The sequence below is a fragment of the Trichinella spiralis genome, assembly GCF_000181795.1.
Source record: "Trichinella spiralis strain ISS 195 chromosome Unknown Scfld9, whole genome shotgun sequence".
In the NCBI taxonomy this organism is placed as follows: Eukaryota; Metazoa; Nematoda; class Enoplea; order Trichinellida; family Trichinellidae; genus Trichinella; species Trichinella spiralis.
In genome coordinates, this window is record NW_003526948.1 from 4,274,694 (window position 1) to 4,300,238 (window position 25,545).

A 25,545-nucleotide genomic window follows, 5' to 3' on the forward strand; every position below is an offset into this window, starting at 1 on the left:
GTCTCGGATTAATAATGTTGAACGCTAAATTGACAAAAGGTAGAATTTGTCAATATTTGCATATAATAAACATCTAAGAAGTCAATGAACAAGAACACCGGCTACGGCAGACAATTGAAGCTCACTTCCTTGAGCTGAGAAAATAGCAGACAAATGAACAAAGAAGTAGCAGTAGCAGTAGTCATCAGTTGTCTTAAAATAAGACGACGACGACGACAGCAACAATAATTTTTCTTGTGTTTGTTGTGTGTCGAATATAAAAGTAGGAGAAGAAAACTACTACCGATTCCACTACTAATAGGTCCATTTACAACGTGTCAAGGTCGAAAAGAACCAACTTCACCAACAACTAAGAAGAGAATTCAGAACGACGGCGAAAAATAATTTTTTGGCAAATTTCCAACCATCATATTATACGTGTTTTGCTTTTTTCAACCCCACCCACCCCCACCCCCCCACAAAATAAGATAGAAATATGTTAGCCTGGGGCTTCTTTCACACACACACTCTCTCTCTCTCACCTGGAGATGTTAGCGCTTTGGCGTCCGGCGACCGTTGTTTGCACGCTTCGTCCGGAACAGCAATCGTCGGCTTGCCCAGTAGTGTAATTTTCGGGGCTGGTTTGTGGACGAGCAACGTCGACTTTTTCGTAGATTCGCTTGACATTGCACTCATGAACTTCTTCAACAAATCGGTCTGGTGTGATCGTTTGTCAAGAGGAGAAGCCGTCGCCTCCTACAACATGCCCATAAGCAGAACGTGAAAATGCTAATTTGCCAATCGCGAATACGAAACGACCAAAAGGGCAATCCAAATTCTTAACATTTTTCCCTCAAAACGAAAAAGTTAAACATAAGAATGTCACACAAAAATTAAATAATAATTATTATTAGTTGAAATGTAAAAAAGTTGATCGAAAAGAAAACATATCAACCCAAATTTCAAATACTGCTAAAAATTGAGCTTCGAAATTAATAGAACAAATGTGAACGTTCACTTTACCTGAGACTTGGAATTTGGAAGACGTATAACAGGAAATCCACAAATTTTTTCTTTATTCATGGTGTTCTGGAAATTGTAGCGAGCAATTTTGAGAAAAAGCTGCGAGCGCTAGTCTCCAGGTCGAAAAGTATACTCAACGCAAGGACAATTACAGTTTATAAAAAGAAATTAAGCTAATGAAGTGCAGTTGATTACAGTATGCGATTGTATAAATACACAGTTTATTCAAATTTACCCTGATTCAGACAAAAAATTGGCATTTTTAAAATCAATTACATATTAAATATTATTCATTTAACTATTAACATGAATACTTTCAACGGAAAGAATTCAAGCAATGTTTACTTTTCGCATTGAAAACGTAACATTTAAAATAGAAGATTCCTACAAACCAGAATCGAACAACTTTCCACTGATTGTACTTGATTATTTTATAAAAAATAAGTTGTAATTTTTTTTAAAAATTAATTAAAGCATTAATCAAATGAGTTGCTGTTTTATGAGAAATTTTTTTTTTGTAAAATATGAAAGGATATAAATGTAGAATTGTACATGTTTTGTGTATGAGTAAAAAATTAGAGACATGTCTGAGAAATTACGATCGTGCTTATTACAAAAAGAGATTTTATCAAAATGCTGTACAGTATGACACAAAATTCAAGATGCTTATCATCGGGAAAGTTTCAGAGATGATAAGTTTTGAAATTACAGTCACAAATGGAAAGAAATTCTAAATTTATTACATGAAACAATGCGATGAATGTCTATTTTACTCAATGTTCGAAAGCAGCATTATGAATACAATCCAACTCTTACAGTATGATCTGTGCAAAGTTTACTTTCACAGAGTAACAACAACTGGTGGAATTGATACTTTTTTGTCATAACAGTTTTCTATAAATATAAACATCCAAGATGAAACTTTGTTTAAAAATATTTATGAACAAATTTTACTGTTTTGACCAGGAAAAAGAAATATTTCACAAAAGAAAGAAATTGAGTTGATAAGGAGAAAATGTAAAGATTGTTTTTTGAAAAAAAAATTTTTTTTTCTAGCAAACATCAAAGTTCGTTCGACAACAAAATTACACATTAAAAAAACGTGCAATTTACAAAAAGTTTGTGTGATGCAAAAAGTTATTTCACATTTTACAACCGCATGGTGTACATTTGAGAGAAAAAAGCAAATGTGTGAACAAATCACGAATAAGTTAATAATTAATCGTCTGCAGATTATTCGCACCGGGATGCTTCACACAGTTGTTTTTTGAGCCGATTCAATTCGGCTCGACTGGCCGAAACGAGATCTCTGGCTTGTGTGTAATTTTTTGGAAAATTGTCGAACTGATTCAACTGTTGTTCGACGAGATCCAGTTCGCGTTTCAAACTGTTCACCGTATTCTCTTTCCATTTCAACACTTCCAACGAGCAGCTCTCCTTCCTGAAGCCCAACAATTCGAGCTCTTCTCCCAAACGGTCGCACTGTTCCCCAATATCTAGGGTCGCTTGCATGTAGTGGCAATTCTCGGCTTCGACCACTTCTCGATCAATATCCGACTGTTTCATTCTTGTTCTCATGTTCATCAGTTCATTTTTCAACTTCTGATTGGCCAATTCCATTTTTTCAATATTCCCCTCAAATACCGTATACAGTTGTCGAAATTTGGCCAATTTTTCCTCATTTTCACACCATTGACAAATTGTACGACAAAATCCAGCCAAAAAAGATTCCTCGGTCAACGTTTTCACGCCCAGTTCCACGGCCAGCGAAATCAACCATTCCACTCGACAAAGTACCAAGTCCGGCAATTGAGAGACAATTGGATCGATCAAATTATGCAAATGTTGCGTCGATTCACAGTACTGTCGTTTCACTTGTTGGAGAGCTTGAATTTTCTTCTCGTGTTCCACAACACGGCTCGTGTTCAAAATGCGCACCGCGTCCAATATCGTCACGGTCCATTCGTTCACTTCAAAATTCAGCAATTTCTCATCGACGTTGGGCAGTATATTTTTCAGCCATTTTTCAATCGAGCACAATTTCTCTTTGTAATTTTCCATATTATTTGTCATATATTTGAAAAGAAAATCCAATTAAAATTTCTCTCGATGAAATTTCCATTCTCGCATGCACATTTACGATTCAATATTAAATATTTTTGCATATCGCCTGAAGAAAACCAATTTCTTCATTATTATACAATTATCAAATGGGCAGAAGGTGCAATTTTCACATCTTGTTGTTTATTTGAAACAATAATTTCAATTTTACATGGTATAAAAATTAGCGAGCAAATTTCATTTTTGCCGTTCAATTTTACTAGGCGGAAACTGCTGAAATGAAGCCATTCACTTTTGATTGATGGACGCCTTTGTGAAAGGATCATTTATTTTCACTTGGCGAGCTTTTAAAAATGACAGCAATTGCTCTGCAGCTGTTGTTAGCCTAAATTATTGTTCCTCTTTCTCAGCTCTGTTCATTCTTGAAGAATGAATAAAAACTGAGACGAAGCGAATGATCGATCATTAATGCTTCTTAATTGAAAATCCATCCTTTCAAGTAAATAAATAACGGAAAATATTTCAACTATCAAGTCGGGTAATAAATATTGAAAAACTTTTTTCAAAATGTAATACATCTATCAATATATACTTTTAAAAAATACATTTATTTGACTAAGTTTATAAGTTTAAACAAAAAATATAAATGACACAGTTAAAAAAACTAGAAAAGAAGTAGAAAGCTGAGAAAATCATCTCACGTGTATTCATTCATTCATATATAATTAATATTTATCATTTCATAAAATGGAAATGATTTTGCTAAACAAAACCAAAACATAATCATCACATTAAAAAATACTTTAGTACAATCGTTTTTTATTATTGTAATCTCGTGAAATATAAATTTTCATCAATGAAATAGGTTGCGCCTAATCTTTAACAATTAATTGCACGGTAAAAATTCATATAATGTAACACAAAATTAGTAATCGAGTAAAATTTAATAAATTTATGACCAGCAATTAAACCTCTGATTTATCAGACAAAAAAAAGATGAGAAATGTAAAAATATTTTTCTTTATTACAAATTTAGATATACATGAAATTGTGGTTTAAAATTTAGAAAACTGAAATAGCTACAACTTAAATTTCTCAGCAACCATACTGTAAAATAGTATAAAATACTTTATATTTGTTACTTGTAGCTGGTGACATTTGCCATGTTTTCGTTTCAAACAGTTCAACACGGTGTCGTCAATTTCAGCCGAATTGTACGAAATGCACGTACAGGATCAAAGTTACCCTTCTACAAATCACATTCAGTATGCATTATCACTTATTTCGTAAATTCAGACTGTCATTATTATAACATGCGGATAATTTTAAACATTCATTTATAACAACTGCGTTAATCAACTAATTGGAATTGAGTTGTTACTAGTTTCATGCTCTGAAGATAAATTTGATCAACTTAATATGGATTATTAATAGAAAGAGTAATTTTATTTGTAATCTGATTTCTTTTTTTTGTTTGTTCATTTCTATTTATAATTTCATTATAATTTAAGTGTTAAAATTTTTACTTTTATTGGATAACTTGTATGCGATATTTCAAAATAGTTTTTACGTTCATCCAGAGATAGATGAATAAAGTGTAAATTTACGATAAATATATACAAAGCATTATGTGTCTCAGTTAAATTGTTCAAATAATAAATAAATCTATTTACAAATTTGTCTTGAAAATTTGTGCTTTTCAGCTTTCGAGCTTCATATTACTCTTTCATACTGTTTGTGTAGATCCAAGTCAGAGGAACCCATTCAGATGGGATGAAATCAGTGACCGCAATTCCCGGTGAAGGAGTGGGATTTGAATTGGTCAATTCTGTAAAGGAAGTGGTCCGATTGGTAGGCATACCGGTGAAATTCGACGACATCTTTTTCAGCGAGATTCAGGAACATCCTTCGGTAACTGTTGAAGAAGTGGTGAATTTGGTGAAAAAGAATCGAGTCGCTCTGAAAGGGACTAATCGTATGACTTATGTAAATCGGAACGGCGAATTGCACTCGTTCAGCATGCAGTTGAGGAAAGAGCTGGATTTATTTGCCAACGTTGTCGACATTCAGGTGACTTTCATTCACGTGTAAACAATTTTAACTCTCCATCATGTTTACAGTCGTCGAAAATACTACAGTAATATAGTGATGGTTAAGTTCATAAGCGTATTATTTAATATTGTTTTTTTTCTCGTTATTATTGACAAAAGTAGTGAATGGATGAAATTTTAATTGTTTGTATTATTTTTCAGACTATGGATGGTATTAAAACACGTCACAAGCAGATTGATTTCATTATCATCCGTGAACAAACCGAAGGGGAATACAGTGCTTTGGAGCACGAAAGTGTGACCGGTGTGGTGGAATGTCTAAAAATCGCCACGAGGTCCAGATGCAGACGTATAGCGAAATTCGCCTTCGACTATGCGGTCGAACATGGACGAAGAACTGTGACCGCAGTTCACAAGGCGAACATCATGAAATTGGCCGACGGCCTGTTTTTGAGGTGCTGCGAAGAAGTGTCCCGCGATTATCCGCAGATCAAATTCAACAATTTGATCATCGACAACTGCTGCATGCAGCTAGTCACCCGTCCGGAACAGTTCGACGTGATGGTCATGCCGAACTTGTACGGGAATATCATTGACAATTTGGCCGCCGGTCTGGTCGGCGGAGCCGGTGTGGTCGCGGGCAAAAGTGTCGGCAAGCACTGTGTTGTATTCGAACCCGGGGCACGGCACAGTTTTCACGTGAGCAAGCGAGCAAATGAGCTAAATTAAACGACGCGATATTTTTTCTATCAATGTTTGCTTTCAGGAAGCCACAGGACGAGGAATTGCCAATCCGACGGCAATTCTGCTGTGCGCTGCCAACATGCTACACCATCTGGGCCTGAACAAAGAAGGAACCGCTTTACGAGCAGCCGTCGAAGCGGTGCTGCGTTCGGGAAAAGTTCGAACTCGCGATCTCGGTGGATATGCAACCACAAGCGAATTTACATATTTTGTTGCTGACCACTACAAAATATGATTTTTGCGGACAAATTTAAAAATTTTCAACAACAACAACAACAGCAACGTGACAGATTTGGGTTCAAAATTGGTCGACCTGAAAATTATAGTACTAATTTCTTCAATTTAGGTTAATTGGTTTGAGTTTATTAATTGAGTTTAAAGTAATAATGACAGTTATAATTTAAAAAGAAATAATAAAACGCTATGCAATCATTCTTTTTTCTAATTTGAATATGTGGAAAATATATCAACAAAAAATAAGATTGTAGTCAAAATAGAGGGTGAAAAGAAAACGATAATACACACACACACACACACACATGCATGTGTGCATATATAGTCAACTACTTACAACAGGAGCGCTTTTCCGTTCCACAGACAAGCCTACCTCTCTGTATGTGACACGGATGATTTTTGCACATGTTACACAACGTATGCTTCGTCTGCAAGAAGTTTTTTGTTGTTATTGTTGTTGTTTTGTTCCTTTTTTTTGCGTGCTTTTTCTCCTGTAATTTGTTGCGTAACGATGAAAATAAAATTACACTTTTACAAGACCATCGTCGGGATGCGCAACACAAACAACAACAACAACAACAACAATGATAAATAACAATAACAGCTAAATCTTTTTCTATTATATAGTCGACGCAAATTTTTTGATAACAAACAAACTTTGCAAAACGAAGTAAAATTGAATGAGATGTTGATTTTAAAATAAGAGAAAAAAAAACAAATATATAAAGGTAAAAAGGAAAAATATTTTTGTAATAAGCTCCGGTGATTCGAATTGCAAGTTCTCAGAGAACTCAATATCATTCGAAAAAAAAATATATACGTATTAGCAGCGGATTTGTCGTAACCAGAGATCGTGATCGTCACCTGGGCAATCACACATTTCCGACACGTGTACCGCAGAAATAAATATACTGTTCAACCTGCCGCGTACGGGCAGCAGGCACCGCGACACAGGCTGCCGCCACCCCCTCTCTTTTGAACAATAAATTAATTAATCAATTTTAAAAATTGATTAATTAATATTAAAAATAAATACTCGCATAAGAAAAAGAATAATTAACATCATCAAAGAGAATAATTATTATCGATATGATAATAATAATAAGTCGATTGTCGACAAAAATTGCACGGAATGAATGGGAAAAGAATAAAAAAAAAATAGAACGAATTCCGACATCGGAGGGGGGAGGGTAGGCAGCCAGAAGCGAAAAATAATAATCGGACCGAACAGGGCAGCTTTTTCCAATAAACAATAAATAAATAAATAAATGAATGAAAATAACAGAACAACAAAATTTGCATTTGTTTTCTATAGTGGTCGGTCGCAAATCAGTCAGCTTTAATCGACGCTGACAATTTTCGCCACAACTTTGTTCCCTTCCCAAATTGGTAACAATTCATTTTCGTCAGTCACTTCTCGTTGAATCATGCCCGTACCGAGTTCATCGGACGCGCATTGGAAAAAATACCTGAAATTCCCTTTCCTCGGAATCAGCTGCTTGAATTGCTTCAAGCTGATCTGTCGACCAGAAAATTTCGTCACGTACGGCGTAGATTCGTTTGGCAAAAAATAACCAACAGATATGTATTCTTGGCAAGTTGCTTGCGATGAATTGGAAGACTGAGATGCGCTGATACTGCTCGTTCGCATGCTCCACGCTTTGCGTCTGTATATATATATATACATATATATATGCGCGAAGATTATTACTGTTAGTTGGAATACGTACGTATTGATGTTTGGAAAACCACTGGAATCCAACATTTTGTGACTTCTACTACTCTTCTCAGAGCTAGACACACGTGCAGAAGAATCACTGGTACCACTTTTGTGCGAACTAAAAAAAAGCAATGTAAATGAATAGATATATATTTTTTTTTGATAAGAAAAAAAAACTATAGATATACCTTGTTTTGTGACTTTTACCACTACTCAAACCTGATCCTGATTGATTGGATGAACGACTCCGGTGTCGACCGCTTTCAGTTTCATACGAGGGTCGTTCTTCCAATATCCACTGCTCATTGGTCGATGACCTGTGAATGAAATTTGAAAATAAATCAATCATATAATAAAGATAAAATAAACAAACCTGTTATAAGCAGCGGTCATGGGGGGAATTTTGGCGCTAACTAAGCTCGGATCACTTGACGTCCCGCTGGATATGCCGCTTGTATCCGACGTCAATACAGGATAGCGTGAATATTGTCTGAATAGGAACGAATGATCAGGATATGAATATAAAATAGGAGAAGATGGATTTTTCATTGAACGAACAAATGGAAAATACAGAAACCTTGAACTTTTTCCCGAACCACTGGTTCGTTGTGCAGCTGATGAACCACTACCAGCAGCAGCAGCAGCAGCAGTAGCGACGGTAGCAGTACCACCACCACTACTGGCAGCGGTGGTACTATCGGTACGTGATGAAGATCGGTGAGAACCGCCACCACCTCCACCACTACCACTGGTTGCACTCGCATGCGTGGCACGATGCTTGGACGACAGGTGTACAGGAACAGTTGGAGGCACTTGAATCATCGTTTGGTTCTGGTCTTGGCCAAGACTACCGCGCATCACGGCCGTCGATCCGCCCTGGTGTTGCAACGGCAACGTCTGGGACATGGCGTACGGCAACGGATACGACGTGGTCATCATTCGACTAATAACACGTCGATCCGGTGATTTCGACCCTGCCGAAATGAATCGCAAATTACAGACAATTTCAAGAAATTTCAATTTTAATACCTGGTGATTTTTTACGACTACCAAAAGCGAATCCCGGCGATCGCATCGGCGACTGTTTGGGCGAATCTTTCCAGCCGACCCTATTGTAATAGTCGTCCAGTATTGCTTCGGCATCTTCGGGTGCCGCACGGAAGCTCTTTTCTACTTTGCAAAATTTTTCCACCGCTGCCCTGTGACTGTTGGAATTATTTTCCGGTTCGGACAACCGCTGCAACGATTCGTTCAATTTTTCGTACGTTTCCCGTTCGCGGCGTAAATTTTCCAACTTTTCTACAACTTGAAATTTGAACTCTTCGTCCATCATATCTCTGGCAACAACTTCACGTTGAGTTCGCTGGAAAAGAAAATACGAACGATGAAGAGAGTGAAATTATTTAAAAAAAAAAATAAAGTTATCCTCAAGTACAGGAATAAATATTTGACTGGAAACGTTGTCACGATTTTGCTCGATGTGTTGACGGATAATACGTTTCTCTTTGTGTCGACTTCGGCTGTTGCCACTGGAAATTAAAGTTTATCAAAACAAACAAACAAATAAATAAATAAATAAACTCACAATGAACTGTCTGTAGCCGCGTCACTCGACATCGACTGAAGCTCTGAATCTTGAGCACTCGTAGGGAGGTAGGGTACGTATTTCGTGTGATAGGGATTCGGCGGTACGCCGCCGCTGTAACAATAAAAATGAATGAAAAAAAAATAATAAACCAACAATTCTATGAAAAATGAACAACAAACATTCACTTTTCAATATCGTCCCTTACCGCGTCCCTCTGCTGCAAGCCGAATAAGCCATACGTTGTTCGAAAGTGGCCACCAGAGCGCCGGCGGTAAGTCGACCACCGTACGATTGACCAGAACTGCCGCTGCTTTTCTTCTTGATCATCACTACGGGCGTCGGTTGACTGTCACTTGACGGTGCAACTGAAGTGGTAGTGAATGACGTTGTGGTAGGATGGGCGGCATCTCGACCCGAAATTCTCAGACGTTCGTCCGATTTCAACGTTGTACGGGTTACGGTCGGTAGGACGGGAATCGAAGAAGCGGCAACGGGAGTAGAAGCTGGTCCAGCTAGTACAGTAGATTTTGTCGGCTTGTTACTACAACTACTACTAGTAGTAGCTTCGTCACCACTAGCAGCCGGATGTTTCTGCACTGATTGTGATTTCAGTTGTTGTTGTTGTTGTTGTTGTTTTGGTGATTGTTTTTGCTGCTGCTGCTGCTGGTGCTGCTTTGACTTTTGTTGCTGCTCCTGTTCTGTTCGACCGTCGGTTTCGGCTACTTCAATTTCTACTTCTTCTTGAACAGTCGGCAACAGTGTAGACGACGGCCTTTGACCATCGGCACTATTGCTCGACGAACTGTTCGACCGAGAATCGTTGGAATAACATCTCGGACTATCCCAACCGCCGGTTTGGATCGCTTGCAAATAGCTAATATACAAGTCGGATTCGACAAATGCGGCATGTTTGATACGCAAAAATGCTTCCACTTCCATCTGGGCCGTGTCGAACATACCTTGACAAATATCCTTGGCAACGAAACGCTTCTGAATTTCAACCCGCGTCTCGCCACGGATACAAGTCAAACTGTATTCGCCCTGGGGTCTGACGTAATTTTGGTGAATCATGTGCGCTACACGTTCCACCAACGACCATTCTTTATCCGAATATTGTTTCAAACCTTTGCACGCGTACCAGAAGTCGAGCTCATTTTCGCAGCCTTCGTTCGTGAGAAATTTTTTGAATAATTGCAACCCTAAAATAAGCAAAAAAAAAATAATTGTCCCGCTTCTTCGACCAACACTGTTCAAATTAAATTCCAACAAAACTGTACTTGATTATCATTCAAATGAAACAAAATTCCACTCCACTCTTACTGTACAGCAGTATTTATTTGCATAATGCATTGCTCTTTTTCTTTTTTGAAAATTTAATCAACAACAGAAAAATTTTTACCTTCGAAATCTTCGAGCACATTTTGCAAATCAACCGCCCATCGCATGTAGGGCGGCGTCGCCCGTTCGCTGTACGGCGAAACGTCGTCGCTTTCTTCGCACGGCACATAGCCGAGCGGTGCCTCTTCGCTACCTTCTTTCGGAAAATCCGACAACGACGCACTTCTCGATGACCTACTTGTGAGAGTGTATTTTTTTTTATTAAAAAAAAATATACATATTCAAAAATGACACTCACTTTTTCGAAGTGAACAACAAAGGCGAATGATTTCTCGAATTCAATTTACTCGACTTGGGACTACCACCGCCTTGATGCGAGTGTTTCATTTCGACAACGCCGGACGTTGACGATTCATTCGCGTAATCCGCCGGATCGCTTGAAGCGCCTGAAAACAGAACAAATACTATTTTTGTTCGTTGATCAAAAACTAATCGATCATGGATTATTTTCAACTGATTTTTCAAATATATGCCCACTTGCGAATGGCTCGAATAATTTATATTCAACGTTTCGTTGGATCAGAAATAGTTTCAAATTCAAAAAAAAAATTCACTCAATTTCACACACTTTACAATGAAAATTTTTGTTTTTCAACATTCAGAAAAAAAATATATATATATACATAAAATTGTAATACTGAATCTCTCTCTTACTGTTTTTCTGAAATTTGATATTACAACGTTCACCACCTACTCGTGTTTTCAAAAACAAAACTAGAAATGCAAATATCAACAACGAAGAGAGAAAATAGACAAAGAATTCACTCGACGATTATTAGGGCAAAAATTTACATAACTTCTGCGCAGAACGACGTTTCTTCGAAAATAAAACGCGAAAATTGCAACTTTACACTTATTTATTTTTCGACGGTCGAACAAAAATTGCACAAAAATAGACTGACTAGAAGAAGGAGAAAAAAAACCTGTTGTTAAACTGCGTTTAAAGTTGTGGTGAAAAATGAAACATTTTTATTTACATTTTACAATTGATATTTATTATTTTTCGAATCGAAGTAACATTTATTGAATATTAAAAAGTTGCCCATTTTATTTTTGCTATATTTGCACATGCACTAAATATCATACCAACTACAGCAACAGCTTGTGCTTTATTGATCACATGAACACAGATGGAATTTCGAGCAATGCAAAATCATCCACGTTAACGATGCTAGATTTCGCTTTTTATTACACTACGCCATTCGGATATATTATAAAATGTTCAACTAGTACTGATAGTTAATAATGGATTAGTTTTAGTTCAAGTAAAAACAAAAAGAAATTACATTAATGATTAAACATTATACGACAATATCAATCGTAAATTTTTATGTGAATTTCAAGTTGTAAAAATTTCACACACACACACACTGACCACATGTTGACCAATGAAACAATAAAAACTGCAAGTTCATGGGCAATCAAAACTGCGCATGGCAATAATAAAATAGAAACCATATAAACCTTGGGAAGATCAGTTCAAGCAAGCATAGAAACACAAGTGGAGCAAACAGAAAAAAAAAATATATATATATCATCGAAAATACGACAGCGACAATACAAATATATTTAAATAAAATGAGAAAATTAAAAAAAAATAATTTCATGCAAAATCACATTCAAAAAAACAAACAAACAAACCTATATTAATGACCATAATGAGAAGAAGATGGAATTTGTTGCGGCGGTTTGACAAAGACAAGCTTTCAGCAGAGTTGATTGTGCAAATTACAGGAGCGAAAAAAAAAACGAAGAAAATCAACAAACTGGTAAAAATTTGAACAGCTCAGGGAAAACTGGCCGTTAATGGCGGCAAGATCAAAGAACCGCGAGTCGGAAATGTTCAAAGAGCAATTTTTATGCTGTGCTTAACGGTGCGACGGCGACTACAACTGCTACAACTACGACCACTGGAAACGCACTACTCCATCGCCCACGTGAACAACGATCGATCCGTTGAAAATAATAATTTTTTATTTCTTATTTTTATTAACAACCACTACGACGACGACGACCATGTAACTTGTGACCGAGCAAAACAAACAAACACAAACAAAGCGGGAAATTGAAAAATTTATCAATTCTCATGAATATTAAAAATTGAACAAAAACAGAACAAATATTTCCCAAGCAATAAAATGTGTTTTAAAAAGAAAAATTTCTTTTTTTTTTCCGAACAAAGCTTCAACATCTACCGGTATAATATATATTATATGGAAAAAACGTATAATCGCAAAAAAAAATTCAAATAATCTGCAAACTGAATGGTTGCATGTTTGATGTTTCAAAATAGCTGTTACTTTTTCTTTTGTTTCAAAAAAAAGCAAAACAACAAATACCATTACGAAAGCTCAAAAAATGAGGATATGTGAGAATAAGAAGAAAAAGAAAAATATACATATATATATATATGGATGCGTATTATAGTCGTTTTCACTTACTGTTCTTTTTCTTTATTAAACCCAAAGCTTGCAACACTATGTTGCCTAGTGTAATAATTCCACGCCGGGATTCGGAGAATAGTACGAATTTAATAGCCATATATGTCCAACTTCTGACAAAGTAAACATTTGCTCAAACCGGCGTGACGCTAATACCCAACAACACGCAAGTTTTTAATTATATACTCTTGACATATTAGAAATCAAAATGCATCCACCATTTTGTGAAAAATATGTATATTTTTCTGCTGGTTATTTTTTTCAATTCCATCCATAACGAAAAGCTGAAAACCAAACATGTATAATGTTGAAAGAAAGTAAGAGAAAGAAAAAAATCAACCCCAAGTTAAGCGAAACAAACAAACAAGCAAACAAACAAACAAACAAACAAATAAATAAATAAATAAACAAAAACAACAGTCCAAGCAAGGTGAATATTGAATGGATAATTGTCGGCGAGAAAAAAAGAAGGACAATAAAAATGCAATTGCAATTTTATTAGCTGCTTTCAAAGTCGCCGAAATAGAACTAATGTTTATTGTTGTTGTTGTTCTTGTTCGACTTTTCAAAGCACCGAACAATTGTTGCAACGTCGTCGATCCCCTATTATTCAATTTCCATAAAAAATTTTAATGCATCACACACGTATCAATTGAACATTGGCTCGTCGAACACTGCCAGATTAAACCAATTGTATCAAAAAAAAATTTTTATTACAGTCCTATATTCTATATTATTCACTTTTATTGCAAATTGTTCAAACATTTCACCACTAATGAAAAAAATGAACATCCAAACATTGAACAATTTGAAATAATTCTCTATTCAACGCCAAATCAAAATGCTAACATTGAAAACTGAATCGTTTTAAACAATTTCCCATCATTTTACTCGATGAAAATTCCCCACATTCACTGATAAACAACATACCGCGAAATGAATACTTTTAATAAACTTATTATTCATCAACATAACTCGACTAGTCTATTAAAAACTCATTCGTATCAAACAATGTTTGAATTGCACTGAATATGAAAAACGTGCTAACGAAAGAAATGAAAAAATTTTAATATCTCAAACAGATGTCACAATTTATTTTTTTTATTTTGTAATAATGTGCAATTCAAATCCAAACGTGCATCCGCATCAAACATCGTGCACTTCATTCAAAAGAAAAAAAAAGGAAATTAAAAGAACTTCTAGTTGCCTTTGAAAAGAAACAATTCACTGTTGCAAACAGACTGAAATTCGTCTCATAGAAAGAAAAAAAACTTATTTAAACTAATGCACAAACACAAGATACAAATTTAATAAACAAAAATAATTGAAAATGTGCAAACCTCGCAATACTTTTTTCATTCAGAAATTGATATACATGCATACAGGTATAACATCTATGTTCAGTGCAAACATGAGCAAAGTCCAAATTTATCTATAAAAAAGAATATCTCATTTTGTAGAAAAAAAACAACAACTAAATTCCATTTAACACAACCATATCCCATAGCATCAAGAGCTCGAAAAATAAACAATATACAATCGATGTTCGTTTCCGCATTTGTAATTTTCATTCGAATTGATAAAAAGAACAAGAAAATAAATTTGAAACAAGTGCTTCCTTTTTTTTAAATTAAAATCAAACGTCAAAACGCTAACCAACATCTGGATCAGATTGATATCAATTTAAAAAAATAACAACAACAATTCAGTGTTGCAATGAAAAAAAAACCGCAGAACAGTGGACAGACAATTCGCACCTTGCCCCATCGGCAATTGGAGCAGTTCGAACAGAGTCACAACCTCATTATCAGTTACGGTGGTTTATCGGAGATTGTCTATCCGCCGAGATCGTGGTCAGCTAGTTCTATTTGGGCAACTATTGTTTACCCAGTGCCAGATAATGAATGTCTACCAAGAGGTCGTGTTACGGGCAGCGAAGAGTTGAAGCCACCAAATCGACACGGTCAAAAGCATAAAATGAAAAGTAAGCCAAGCCGATGACAAGCATGTGGCGTCCTTCTAAATCCGGCTGATCAAAGGTCAGCCGCCCAGAATTGCCCTCAAAAGCATCTAGCTCATCAACAGTGGTCGCCATATGCTGTCAACGAGTCTGACCCCAGATTTGAAACAAAACCGACAATCAACTGGCATACTGTGGTATGCGAGGGGGAAAAAAACAAGCTTTCGAAAATCAGCTTCGCTGTTACTGTACATAGGAAAGTGAAAAGAAGAAAATAATTCAAAGTAGCAATAATACCACATCGATAAACAAAAAGCAAACATAGCACAAATAAAACCGCTGAAACTGTCCTGAATTATTTGAACAGAAAAAGCTTGAAAAGCGCACAGAAAAGAAAGTTTCAATTCACCATGAAAACCACTTCGCATAAATTAACTGTGTCTGTGGGACAAATGACTAGAAAATTACGAGTCGGGTAAGCTTAAATAAATGTTTACGAGCTGAAATGCCGCAGCCATTCGACTTCCCGATGGCAATAAAAATGTGGTGAATGAATGCATCGGTAAAAATACGCAAATGAAACAGGCCAAAATGCTGTCTATAGATAGAGCTATAAATTCTCGACAAAGCCGCTTTTTGTGCAAAGTAAAATAGCAACAACAACAAAAAATAAGCTAAACAAAACAAAATGACAAAAAGTAATAAAATAATCAAATGCTGTCCATAGTTTCCATGCCTTGCCAAAACGTCAAAAGCCAAAGGTAAATCAAATATTTGAAAAACGGCAACAAGAAAGACAAAGAAATCACTTACCAATAGCAGGTGGACGCGTCGCACAAGATATGAATTCCTCGCTGGCCGCTTCTTCTGCCAGCTTGCCGGCGGTCGACATAAGCAACGTTAAAAAATGCAGTTAAAAAATAAAAATACACTAGCGAACGTGATCCTAAATAATGATAATGTAGCACCAACGAAATTCAGGCATTCATTGGGGCAGTCCCCGAATAGCAGCCAAGCGGACATCCGCTTTAGACAGCAAACGGAGAGTAAAAACACTGAGCTGACACATTCTCGCAAAGTCAACCGTCACCGGTTACTATTGATTCTCTTTGATCACGCCGCTTCAGTAGCCGGTCGTTCTTGACATTCAAGATTTATCGTTGTCTTACTGTAATATCGCATTTTTCCCCTAAATAACAGCCTAAATTAAGTGTAAAAATAATACCAAATCACCAAATTTAATACATTTTCTTTAAATCTATCAAATATTTATCGTATTTTTATTAATTTTGACTTTTTACGCCAGATCTACATATGCGTTTATGGATTTGAAAGAAAAATTCAAATTTCAATGAACTGTTATGTAAATATAAAAAATTTATTTATCTTCATAAATGTTTATAATTTTATAAAATAAATTATTTCTTCATAAATTGTGACAAATTTATTTTTAATATGGTAATTGACCTCTTTTGTACGCTTACAACGGGATTCGCAATGCAGTTATTGAACTTTTGCACAACCTCATTATATTCTGAGATGGCAGAGTGGGAAAACGCTTCTGCTTCTAATTAGTAGTTTAATATTTTTAATACGATGTCAAAATATTAATTAAAAAATAACAAAGTTGACATTATTAATTTTAATACAATCGTTTTTATCCAACTGATGGAAAATTTTGTGTTTACTAAAGAATGAAAAGATACGCTGTTGCCCATCGTTTATTTTCAAAATATATACAGTGATAGTTGTTTCATTTAGATTTATTTTTGTTTTTAAACTTTAAACGGTAAAATAGCACTGATACAACTTTCAAAGAATCCACATCTTTGCAAAAAGAAGTGGCAGAATTTTCAGTGATATTTATGTAAAAAATTATATCACAGTTTATGTTCAAATTAAGAATGAACTTCTTTAAAATGGTTACTATTTATAAAATCAATATATCATTAAAATTTAATTGAAACATTTCATGGGCAAGTTCAAATTTGTTATCATCTCTGTAAATTTGTCTATTTGCTTGTACAACTGTAAATATCGCTGTTTTTAAGTTTCAAATAAAAGAAAATTTACAAATTGAATGTTACTGGAATAAATTCACAAGACTGATATATTTCAAAATATTGTTACATTTATATAATTTCACTCACAGATTGTACAACATAAATTTATTTTATTTGCCCTTTACCACTGATGCAATCATTACATATGTACAATTTTTATGCATAGCGACACACGCATGGCATTCAGAAGTTGCCTATTTTTTCTTAACTTTAACTGCAGAAAAATGTTCAAAACAAGATGGCTTACCTTAAAATTTTACTTTGAATTCATTTCATATGATTGAAATGTATTATTTAAATGAATGAATATAAAATAAAATGACAGTATTGTATAAAAAACATAAACAGGTTTATTTTGGGCATAAAAACAATAACCACGTAAAGTACCCAGTGATTGCTTGACTAGAAGTGCATGCTCTAGAAATAAGTCACATCTGTGAAAACAATTTACTGAAGATAAATGCGAAATATTGTATTTTCCAGCGATTAAAAATTGGACATAATCGTGCATGTATTCAGTTACAAACATGCAATTTCATATGTACAATGATGTTTTAAGATATAAAAAATAAAAGAATATAGCGCTAGCTCATGAAATGAATTATAATTAGATAAAAACACCAGTCTGTGCTATGCTCAAAAATAGCTACCAGTCAGTACTTAAACAGCTGCTGCTATTTGTACGCACACTTTTTTTCGTAACTAATTTTTAAACTGTTGAAAACTGGTGATGCATTATGTATTGTTCGGTCGATTTGTTTCAATGTGTTTCTAAGAATACGCTATTTCAAACAGTGAAGAATCAAAACATATTGCTGATGGACTTTACATTAATATTGAATATTAATTGTCATAACAGTAATTTTATAAATTACAGTGAAACTGGATATTAAAGAAAAATACATTCCAGTTTACATTATTCATTTTGAATTTGTAGTACATTGAGTACAAATCTGTATTTAAAGAAAGTTACTGTGTCTAAAAGCTATTAGCAAAAGAAAATTGCTGTTTATTATTCTAAAATTCAACGTAAAACTTTTATAACATAAAGTTAATAATTATTTGTTTCATAAATTTATAGTGACACAATTCATAGAACAATACAATTTAAAAAACAGTATAGAATGAAAATTATTGCACATAATAATTAGCATATTTTTATTTCATGAAAAATTATTTTACAACGAATATTTGTCTGTTTTTTATTTTCAAATATAAACAATGAATCATGTATTTATTAAAAAAATTTGTGCCTGCATATTACAAATTATCATTTTATTCATACTGTAAGAAATATCATCTTGATTTTTTGTTCATCGTCTTTTGTTTTACGATGGCTTGGTTTAGCAGAGTGTTTGGTGGTAATAGTAAAAAAAGAGATGTGGCCCCTACACCACAGGAGGCGATTCAGCGCCTTCGAGAAACTGAAGAAATGCTTGTTAAGAAGCAGGAATATTTAGAGAAAAAGATTGAATCAGAGCTTGCTACTGCTAAACGATACGGAACTAAGAATAAAAGATGTGAGTTAGAAGGAATATTATTAGAGTTAAATGTCCTTTTAATATTATACGTTTTCTATTGCATATTGTTTGTGAGGAAAGTCATATTGTGTAATTGTTTATATTTAGGTGTAATAGATTTCATCATTGATTTAATTTTTATATTTTGAACAAAAGAAATCCATCTGTTTGTTATAAAACAGGTTTATCTTACATCTTTCATTTTGTTTATTTCACTTTTTTTGTTTTTTTTTTTTAGTTTTAAAATATCCGATTTTGTTTATTATCGTTTATAAATTTCGAATATTGTAAATCATAGAAACTGTGTTAAGTATACATGGAAAATAGTTTGAATGTAAACTTTTTAGTAGCTTTACATGCATTGAAAAGGAAGAAGCAGTATGAAAAGCAGCTACAGCAGATTGATGGTACATTGGCTACTATTGAATTTCAACGGGAAGCATTAGAAAATGCTAGCACGAATACGGAAGTGCTAAACGTCATGGGGCATGCTGCGAAAGCTTTGAAGACTGCACATAACAATATGTAAAGGCGTTGATATTTTAATGCTTTCTGTGTTTATTCTGTGAATGCAATTGTTTAGGGACGTTGACAAAGTTCACGATTTGATGGACGACATTTCAGAGCAACAAGATGTAGCAAACGAAATTTCGGAAGCGATTTCAAATCCGATTGGTTTGAATCAAGATGTCGATGAGGTTTCGCTTGATTTTAGTTTATTACGTTTTTTTTATCTATGTACTTATGTTTTAAGGATGACTTGATGGCGGAATTGGAGGAACTGGAACAAGAAGAATTGGATAAGCAGTTATTAAACGTTGCTCCAACTCCGAAACTTCCCGATGTTCCATCCACGACTTCTCCTGAAATTAAGGAAGCTTCTCAAACTGATTCATGTACAGTTACTAATGTTTTATTTTCTGAACTGTCATATGTGTAAATTTTTTTTCTTTCTCTAGCATCAAAGCAGAGTCACGAGGAAGATGAAGTGCTGAAAGAGTTGAAAGCTTGGGCATGTTAAAAAATTAAACAATGTCGCTTCATTTGCTGCTAAAACAAAATGATGAATGAAATCTTGTATTTTTATTTAACATTACGCAGTTTAATTATTTGCTGCTTTTTTCTTTACCAGTGAAAGTTGATCTGTAAGGTGTTTTTTGTAGTTTCTTTAAATCAAATTTGTTGTAATGCATTTTAAGTGTTCTAATAAATTACTGATTCAAGGACAAATTACTTACTGTATCAACATTCACTATTTGAAGAATGCTAATAGTCAAGAATGTTTTGTCATTTATAAAAAAATAAACGTTTTATATGTTTTAGAAGTTTATTTTTGAATATTCTTGCTTTATTGTGGATTATTCTCAATTTGCAGTGGTCCTGGATTTGATCTAAGCAATCATTTTAGAATCAACAGTAAGCTTTTTTACTTCATGAAACCAAGTTTTGGGAGAAATGGTTTTTCACGACCATAAATAAGTACACAGTCTGATATACTATTTAATGAGTAAATAGTTTTTAACGCATGTCAATGTGGTTATAGTTAAAGAAATTGAAGTTTGAAATGGATAATTTTACAGTGTGAACTTGCGATCGATAACTTCCTTGTTTTGAAAAAACTGTAATTCTTATCATTTATTGTTGACATCGGTTGTTCATTATTATTCCGATTCAAAACGTTTAGATGTGATTTATTTAAGATACAGCGGCAAATGTCACTGTTCGAATCACAAATGTTTCTCCTGCTCAACAGTTTCATTCGTTTTCGGTTTTACTAATGTTGTAATTATGCATTTTTTATTGATTGACCTACAGTACGACAGTGGCGGCACATATGCAATACAAGTTCATCCGTCACACGCCGATACGGTGCCAGGTTTGATAGGTGGAAGTTGCCCAAGATGGCACCAAATACATTATATGAGTCAGAATGTACAAAAGTACACAGAAGACAGTATATAGGTCATAGAGAACGACGAAAGAGGTTAATTAATAGCTAGCGAATAGTATTAGAGCAATCTGCTGCCATTATAACTAGTGTAGAGAATGACAAATCTCGAGCTGTATATATTATGTTATGTAAACTATGTATGTTAAATAAATACATTATGTTATAAAGTAGTACTTATGACGAATTAAATCTATATTATTAAAATATAAAGTATTATACAGGATTAGAAAAAAGTGTGATTCATAAACATAATGTAATAATAATATGATGTAGCGATGCCAAAAAAACGTCTTAAAATAAATTTTATCCATACAGATTTATCATAATCCAAGTTTTAATTAAATATTCGGTTAAATTATTATTACATCTGACCACACATAGCTATAACGATAGGTATTTTCGGTCGGTTGTTCGGTCCAGTGGGCGTGTTTTCAATTTTTCGCACGGTAAGCAATCCATCAATAACACGACCTAAACATAAGAAAAAATGTAGAAATAAGTTCTTTATAAATAATGCTCTCACTTAATTGTTCATTAGCTGATTATTATTTAAATTAATAAAGAACTATTAATTGAGATGAAATATTGAGATAATGAAATAAAAATTACCAAAAACAACATGCTTTCCATCTAAAAACTGGCACGCTGAGCATGTAATAAAAAATTGACAGCCATTTGTATTTTTCCCAGCATTTGCCTAAATACAGAAATTTTTACAATTGAGTTACAGTTTTCGATTTGATAATCAAAATTATGATATCATTGATGATTCAATATTATGTACAAGCTATTTCATTTTACATAAATATACGCACCATCGACAAAATTCCAGGACTTGAATGTTTCAATTCAAAACACTCGTCAGCGAAGCTAGTTCCATAAATGCTCATCATTCCTGTTCCATCGCCCTGAAATGATAAAAAGTTCTATAATCATTTACAGAAGAAAACAGTCAAATCAATACGTTGACAATATCGCCGCCCTGAATCATAAAGTCTTTAATAACACGATGGAAAATGGAATTTTTGTAGCCTACAGGAACTCCATCTTTGCGATACTCGCCAGTACAAAGCTGCCTAAAAAATGTACAATTAAATAAAATATTAATAGCTTCGTTGAAATACCGAAAATTTTCGGCAGTTTTTGGAACAACATCGGCATACAATTCCATTCTAATTCGACCAATATCAATACCATTTGCATGAATGTCGAAAAATACAACTGGATTGTCCGGGTGCCTTAAAGTTTCTCTGACAGCCTTCCAGTCGCTCATGTTTAGTAGAAACAATGCTTAAACGGAATGTTAATATAAATAAGTTTAACAGTTTAAAAACTGCAAACAAAAGTGTAAATTTGCAGATCACCTACATCACCTAAAATGAATAGAATAGATAGCACTCCCTACAATGGAACATTTGTCAACCGGATATAACAAAAAATACAATATTTAAAGATCGTAAAATTTATAAGAAAAACATGAACATAAAAAAATTAATAAAACTCTTATCTTTTATCTGCAACAAGCAGTTGTAACTAAGTTAAAGTGATAAGGAAGTTCAACCTTTAACTGTAATTTAAAACAACTGTAATTTGAAAAGTAAGATTAAATCCAATAAAATTATTATTTAATTTAAAAAATATTCATAATAAATTTCTACTAAAATAAAACTATTTTATCGTTTTAATTCAATATCATGAATAAATCAATGAAATGTACATTGATGGCACTAAATGATGAAATTTATTTGCCTTTTTAAATGGTAAAACAATTACTGACGAGCGCAAGTATGTTGTTGCTTTATTTATAATCTTACTTATTATATTACTTTAGTGTTTTAACACCTTTTCTGAAAATAACTGAAAACTGTAGTATACTGTAGAAATAAACAGTTGTACTTGTTCAAGTTAGACTGAAAATATAAGCAGATGAAGCTGTTTTATTAAATATTTTTATCATTTTATTTGTTATTTTTTAAAGTTTAATTATTACTACACAAACATGAAGATTAATATAAATCTTGAATTCTTTATAATTGTACAGTTTCATTTGTGTTGTCTTGCTTAGGTAAACTCAGCTGAATTGGCGTGCTGTACATTTCATTTGCTACTGTACAGGTTTATTCATTTATATATCAGGAAAGCGTTTTTGGAGTATTTATTTATTCACCGATTGAAATTGCTTTTAGTGAAGTGAAATTAAAAAATGGCTTCTAATGAAATCTGCAGGGCAGATAAATCAAGCCATGGTACTGTGGGCACAAAAACAGTTCGACGTGAAAAGATTTCCGAAATGAGTAGCGAAGTTACCGATTCCAATCCATACAGGTATTTAATATACTTTTTATTTTTTATGTTATAACCTTTCAGTTACATAAAATAGAAAATTTCATTTTAGACTACGCGTAAACAACAAAGATTATCTTTCATTGTATAAACATATATGTAAAATTTTTATAAATATGAAAACAGAGAACATGTAATAGTTAAATGCTTATATATTTGTACTACTTTATATTAAGCAGAACATAAATAAAGAACATTTTTTGTAGTCGACTGATGGCTTTGAAGCGTATGGGCATTGTTAAAAACTATGAAAATATTAGAAATTTTACAATTATCATTGTTGGTATAGGCGGTGTTGGCAGTGTTGTTTCTGAAATGCTGACTCGTTGCGGAATTGGAAAGGTTTTTATTGTTTTATTTTTTGGTTTACACTGATTCATATACTTTATTGCAGTTAATTCTTATTGATTATGATAAAGTGGAAATGGCGAATATGAATCGTTTATTCTTTCAACCTCATCAGGCAGGCATGTCCAAAGTAGAAGCAGCGAAAACAACACTTCAGTAAGTTTGATTTGAGAAGTTTCAAATGGGCGAATAAATAATGTGAAAATTTTTCGTCTAATAATTAATTTTTTAATATCTTAACAAATATTTCTTTTCTACTATCTTCTGTTACTAAAGTAATGTTTTACCTTGATTTTTAGGGATATTAATCCAGACGTTGAAGTAGACAGTTATAATTGTAATATCATAACAATGGAGAATTTTAACAAATTATTGCATTTAATTAAGTAAGTTGTTTGCATTTGTTTTATATATAGTTTGCTAATTTTACAAATTGCAGATGTGGCAGTTTGCATGGAGGACAAGTGGACTTGGTGTTAAGTTGTGTTGATAATTTTGAAGCTCGAATGGCCATCAATACAGTGCGATAGCATTTCAATATTCTGTGAGCCATATTTTCTTACGTTAATTTTTAATGCTCAGGCATGCAATGAGTTGAATCAACGCTGGTTTGAATCGGGTGTTAGTGAAAATGCAGTATCGGGACATATGCAATTCATAATTCCTGGAAAAACGGCATGTTTTGCGGTAGGCAATGCATTTTACAAATTAGAAATTGTAAATGATACAAACATATATGTATAGGGGTTCGTGATTATTATGTGATTAGGGTAATTGTTTAATGCGTAAAGTTGGGGATTTATGTTTTCTTTTTTTGAATTATCATCACTTATGAAAATTGTTGTATGGAATTAAGCTTTGGTTTTAGTGTGCACCACCTCTTGTTGTTGCATCGAAAATTGATGAGAAAACGTTGAAAAAAGAGGGCGTTTGTGCAGCAAGTTTACCAACGACGATGGGAGTGATTGCTGGTTTGTTAGTACAGAACGTGCTCAAGTAAGAAAATTTCAACATAATGAATGTGAGTTATTTTTGTTGTTGTTTTTTAAGATATCTTCTCAAGTTTGGAAAAGTATCCTACTATTTGGGATATAACAGTTTGGAAGATTTTTTTCCAACATATGTAATCAAGCCGAATCCAAATTGTGACGACACAATATGCCAACTGAGACAGAAAGAGTTTGTTGTACGTAAAAGTGCAAGAAAAAATTTTAAATATTATCGAATAGCAGTTTATGCTTGATATTGTCTTATCATTTGAGGAAGAAGAAAGTGCGGAGCCTGTTGAAGTGGAACAAAAATCCACGTTAAAACATTCAGAAAATCCTTGGGGTATATTTAACAACATGAATTATGAATGTGGTTCAAAGTTATGGATTTATGAGGATGTTTTATAGGAATTGAAGTGCTTGAAGGAGATTTGGAGAAGTCAGAAAGTGCAGGAAAATATAGCAAAGTAATCATATTGCACATGGTGTGTTAAGTTGAAAGCAAAAATTTCTTGGTTTTACAGGATGAAGGTGATGAAGCGGATGAGTTGGATCAGTTGAGTGTAGAAGAATTATGGAAACGCATGAAAAACCTGTGAAACTGTTTCTCATATGCTTGTGATTACTGGCATTTGTTGAATGAAATATGTTCATTGTTTACAACGTGATTATGTGAAAGTGAGGCAATTTTTTTATGTTTTATTTCGTGATTGATTAAACAATGTTTCCGGCATTAGGTAATAAATAAAAACCAAAATTATTGGGATTTCGTTTTTTGAAGCTCGAGGTAACTTTTATCGGACGACTGCTACTGTCAAAATCCAGGTTGAAGTTGCTTGAATAGCTGACCACAGTATCGTCGCTTTGATCAAGCCGAAAAATAGGTGGAGGAATCGTATGCAATGCATAATATGGTGAAAGCATTTTTACATAATCGATCAAGGGAATAGCTTAAATATTTTTTTATATAAAAGATAAGTTGAAAAATGTTTTTTGTTATCTGACATAACATACCGTCAATGAAAGAGGCGGAAAATTGTACGGCTGTGGCAACGACGAATAACCAACAGTACCTCATTTTGAAAACTGGAAATTGTAGTTGATATTAGGAGTTGCATTTTTATTATAAATT

The 25,545-nt window shown here is 33.8% G+C and overlaps 8 protein-coding genes across 8 annotated transcripts; 4 read left to right on the forward strand and 4 right to left on the reverse strand.

The window, feature by feature from the left end:
• Positions 1–81: 81 nt before the first annotated feature.
• On the reverse strand, positions 82–1,062 carry Tsp_05618 (conserved hypothetical protein). Its single transcript, XM_003371924.1, has 3 exons — positions 1,003–1,062; positions 508–735; positions 82–192 (listed from the first exon to the last, which is right to left on the reverse strand). The coding sequence occupies exons 1-3, from the start codon at positions 1,060–1,062 to the stop codon at positions 82–84; spliced, it is 399 nt and encodes a 132-aa protein (XP_003371972.1).
• A 700-nt stretch (positions 1,063–1,762) lies between these two features.
• Positions 1,763–6,093, forward strand: Tsp_05617 (isocitrate dehydrogenase, NAD-dependent). Its single transcript, XM_003371925.1, has 8 exons — positions 1,763–1,819; positions 2,059–2,120; positions 2,235–2,398; positions 2,464–3,008; positions 4,212–4,328; positions 4,807–5,133; positions 5,316–5,813; positions 5,881–6,093. Exons 1-8 carry the CDS (start codon positions 1,763–1,765, stop codon positions 6,091–6,093), a joined length of 1,983 nt encoding a protein of 660 aa, XP_003371973.1.
• A 1,338-nt stretch (positions 6,094–7,431) lies between these two features.
• On the reverse strand, positions 7,432–12,213 carry Tsp_05616 (axin-1). Its single transcript, XM_003371926.1, has 13 exons — positions 12,174–12,213; positions 11,037–11,184; positions 10,800–10,972; positions 10,080–10,599; positions 9,606–9,941; positions 9,398–9,511; positions 9,272–9,341; positions 8,842–9,175; positions 8,481–8,786; positions 8,032–8,129; positions 7,804–7,843; positions 7,672–7,759; positions 7,432–7,561 (listed from the first exon to the last, which is right to left on the reverse strand). Exons 1-13 carry the CDS (start codon positions 12,211–12,213, stop codon positions 7,432–7,434), a joined length of 2,397 nt encoding a protein of 798 aa, XP_003371974.1.
• Positions 12,214–14,955: 2,742 nt separating this feature from the next.
• Tsp_05615 (putative flagellin) lies at positions 14,956–15,240 on the forward strand. The gene has a single exon (XM_003371927.1). It carries the CDS (start codon positions 14,956–14,958, stop codon positions 15,238–15,240), a length of 285 nt encoding a protein of 94 aa, XP_003371975.1.
• Positions 15,241–18,595: 3,355 nt separating this feature from the next.
• Tsp_05614 (charged multivesicular body protein 4c) lies at positions 18,596–20,744 on the forward strand. The gene is made up of 8 exons (XM_003371928.1): positions 18,596–18,786; positions 19,021–19,049; positions 19,130–19,307; positions 19,366–19,480; positions 19,537–19,692; positions 19,750–19,798; positions 20,483–20,550; positions 20,598–20,744. The coding sequence occupies exons 1-8, from the start codon at positions 18,596–18,598 to the stop codon at positions 20,742–20,744; spliced, it is 933 nt and encodes a 310-aa protein (XP_003371976.1).
• A 283-nt stretch (positions 20,745–21,027) lies between these two features.
• Positions 21,028–22,026, reverse strand: Tsp_05613 (peptidyl-prolyl cis-trans isomerase 11). Its single transcript, XM_003371929.1, has 5 exons — positions 21,858–22,026; positions 21,698–21,809; positions 21,549–21,641; positions 21,343–21,430; positions 21,028–21,204 (listed from the first exon to the last, which is right to left on the reverse strand). Exons 1-5 carry the CDS (start codon positions 22,004–22,006, stop codon positions 21,095–21,097), a joined length of 552 nt encoding a protein of 183 aa, XP_003371977.1. The 5' UTR covers positions 22,007–22,026; the 3' UTR covers positions 21,028–21,094.
• Positions 22,027–22,936: 910 nt separating this feature from the next.
• On the forward strand, positions 22,937–25,012 carry Tsp_05612 (ThiF family protein). Its single transcript, XM_003371930.1, has 12 exons — positions 22,937–23,058; positions 23,129–23,209; positions 23,283–23,418; positions 23,471–23,580; positions 23,724–23,810; positions 23,864–23,897; positions 23,926–24,141; positions 24,293–24,420; positions 24,475–24,610; positions 24,657–24,756; positions 24,822–24,898; positions 24,938–25,012. The coding sequence occupies exons 1-12, from the start codon at positions 22,937–22,939 to the stop codon at positions 25,010–25,012; spliced, it is 1,302 nt and encodes a 433-aa protein (XP_003371978.1).
• Positions 25,013–25,127: 115 nt separating this feature from the next.
• Positions 25,128–25,491, reverse strand: Tsp_05611 (conserved hypothetical protein). The gene is made up of 2 exons (XM_003371931.1): positions 25,428–25,491; positions 25,128–25,363 (listed from the first exon to the last, which is right to left on the reverse strand). Exons 1-2 carry the CDS (start codon positions 25,489–25,491, stop codon positions 25,128–25,130), a joined length of 300 nt encoding a protein of 99 aa, XP_003371979.1.
• Between the last annotated feature and the right edge of the window lie 54 nt (positions 25,492–25,545).

Excerpts from the sequence above, each read along its gene's own strand:
- Tsp_05618 (XM_003371924.1), bottom strand. The coding sequence starts at position 1,062 with ATGAATAAAGAAAAAATTTGTGGATTTCCTGTTATACGTCTTCCAAAT. Across the intron at positions 736-1,002 it reads TTCCAAATTCCAAGTCTCAG|GAGGCGACGGCTTCTCCTCT; the intron begins GTAAAGTGAACG and ends GGCATGTTGTAG. Across the intron at positions 193-507 it reads CTCCAGGTGAGAGAGAGAGA|ACAACTGATGACTACTGCTA; the intron begins GTGTGTGTGTGA and ends TCTTATTTTAAG.
- Tsp_05617 (XM_003371925.1), top strand. The coding sequence starts at position 1,763 with ATGTCTATTTTACTCAATGTTCGAAAGCAGCATTATGAATACAATCCA. Across the intron at positions 2,121-2,234 it reads AAACGTGCAATTTACAAAAA|ATTATTCGCACCGGGATGCT; the intron begins GTTTGTGTGATG and ends AATCGTCTGCAG. Across the intron at positions 3,009-4,211 it reads TTTCTCATCGACGTTGGGCA|CTGGTGACATTTGCCATGTT; the intron begins GTATATTTTTCA and ends TGTTACTTGTAG.
- Tsp_05616 (XM_003371926.1), bottom strand. The coding sequence starts at position 12,213 with ATGAACTTGCAGTTTTTATTGTTTCATTGGTCAACATGTG. Across the intron at positions 8,130-8,480 it reads CGCTGCCAGTAGTGGTGGTG|GTCATCGACCAATGAGCAGT; the intron begins GTACTGCTACCG and ends TTTCATTCACAG. Across the intron at positions 7,844-8,031 it reads ATCCAATCAATCAGGATCAG|TGGTTTTCCAAACATCAATA; the intron begins GTTTGAGTAGTG and ends GTTGGATTCCAG.
- Tsp_05615 (XM_003371927.1), top strand. The coding sequence starts at position 14,956 with ATGAAAAAAAAACCGCAGAACAGTGGACAGACAATTCGCACCTTGCCC.
- Tsp_05614 (XM_003371928.1), top strand. The coding sequence starts at position 18,596 with ATGGCTTGGTTTAGCAGAGTGTTTGGTGGTAATAGTAAAAAAAGAGAT. Across the intron at positions 19,308-19,365 it reads AAGACTGCACATAACAATAT|GGACGTTGACAAAGTTCACG; the intron begins GTAAAGGCGTTG and ends GCAATTGTTTAG. Across the intron at positions 19,481-19,536 it reads TGAATCAAGATGTCGATGAG|GATGACTTGATGGCGGAATT; the intron begins GTTTCGCTTGAT and ends TTATGTTTTAAG.
- Tsp_05613 (XM_003371929.1), bottom strand. The coding sequence starts at position 22,006 with ATGAGCGACTGGAAGGCTGTCAGAGAAACTTTAAGGCACCCGGACAAT. Across the intron at positions 21,431-21,548 it reads GTCCTGGAATTTTGTCGATG|GCAAATGCTGGGAAAAATAC; the intron begins GTGCGTATATTT and ends TTCTGTATTTAG. Across the intron at positions 21,205-21,342 it reads TGGAAAGCATGTTGTTTTTG|GTCGTGTTATTGATGGATTG; the intron begins GTAATTTTTATT and ends TCTTATGTTTAG.
- Tsp_05612 (XM_003371930.1), top strand. The coding sequence starts at position 22,937 with ATGGCTTCTAATGAAATCTGCAGGGCAGATAAATCAAGCCATGGTACT. Across the intron at positions 23,059-23,128 it reads ACCGATTCCAATCCATACAG|ACTACGCGTAAACAACAAAG; the intron begins GTATTTAATATA and ends ATTTCATTTTAG. Across the intron at positions 23,811-23,863 it reads AAATTATTGCATTTAATTAA|ATGTGGCAGTTTGCATGGAG; the intron begins GTAAGTTGTTTG and ends TACAAATTGCAG.
- Tsp_05611 (XM_003371931.1), bottom strand. The coding sequence starts at position 25,491 with ATGAGGTACTGTTGGTTATTCGTCGTTGCCACAGCCGTACAATTTTCC. Across the intron at positions 25,364-25,427 it reads TTCCGCCTCTTTCATTGACG|CTATTCCCTTGATCGATTAT; the intron begins GTATGTTATGTC and ends AAAATATTTAAG.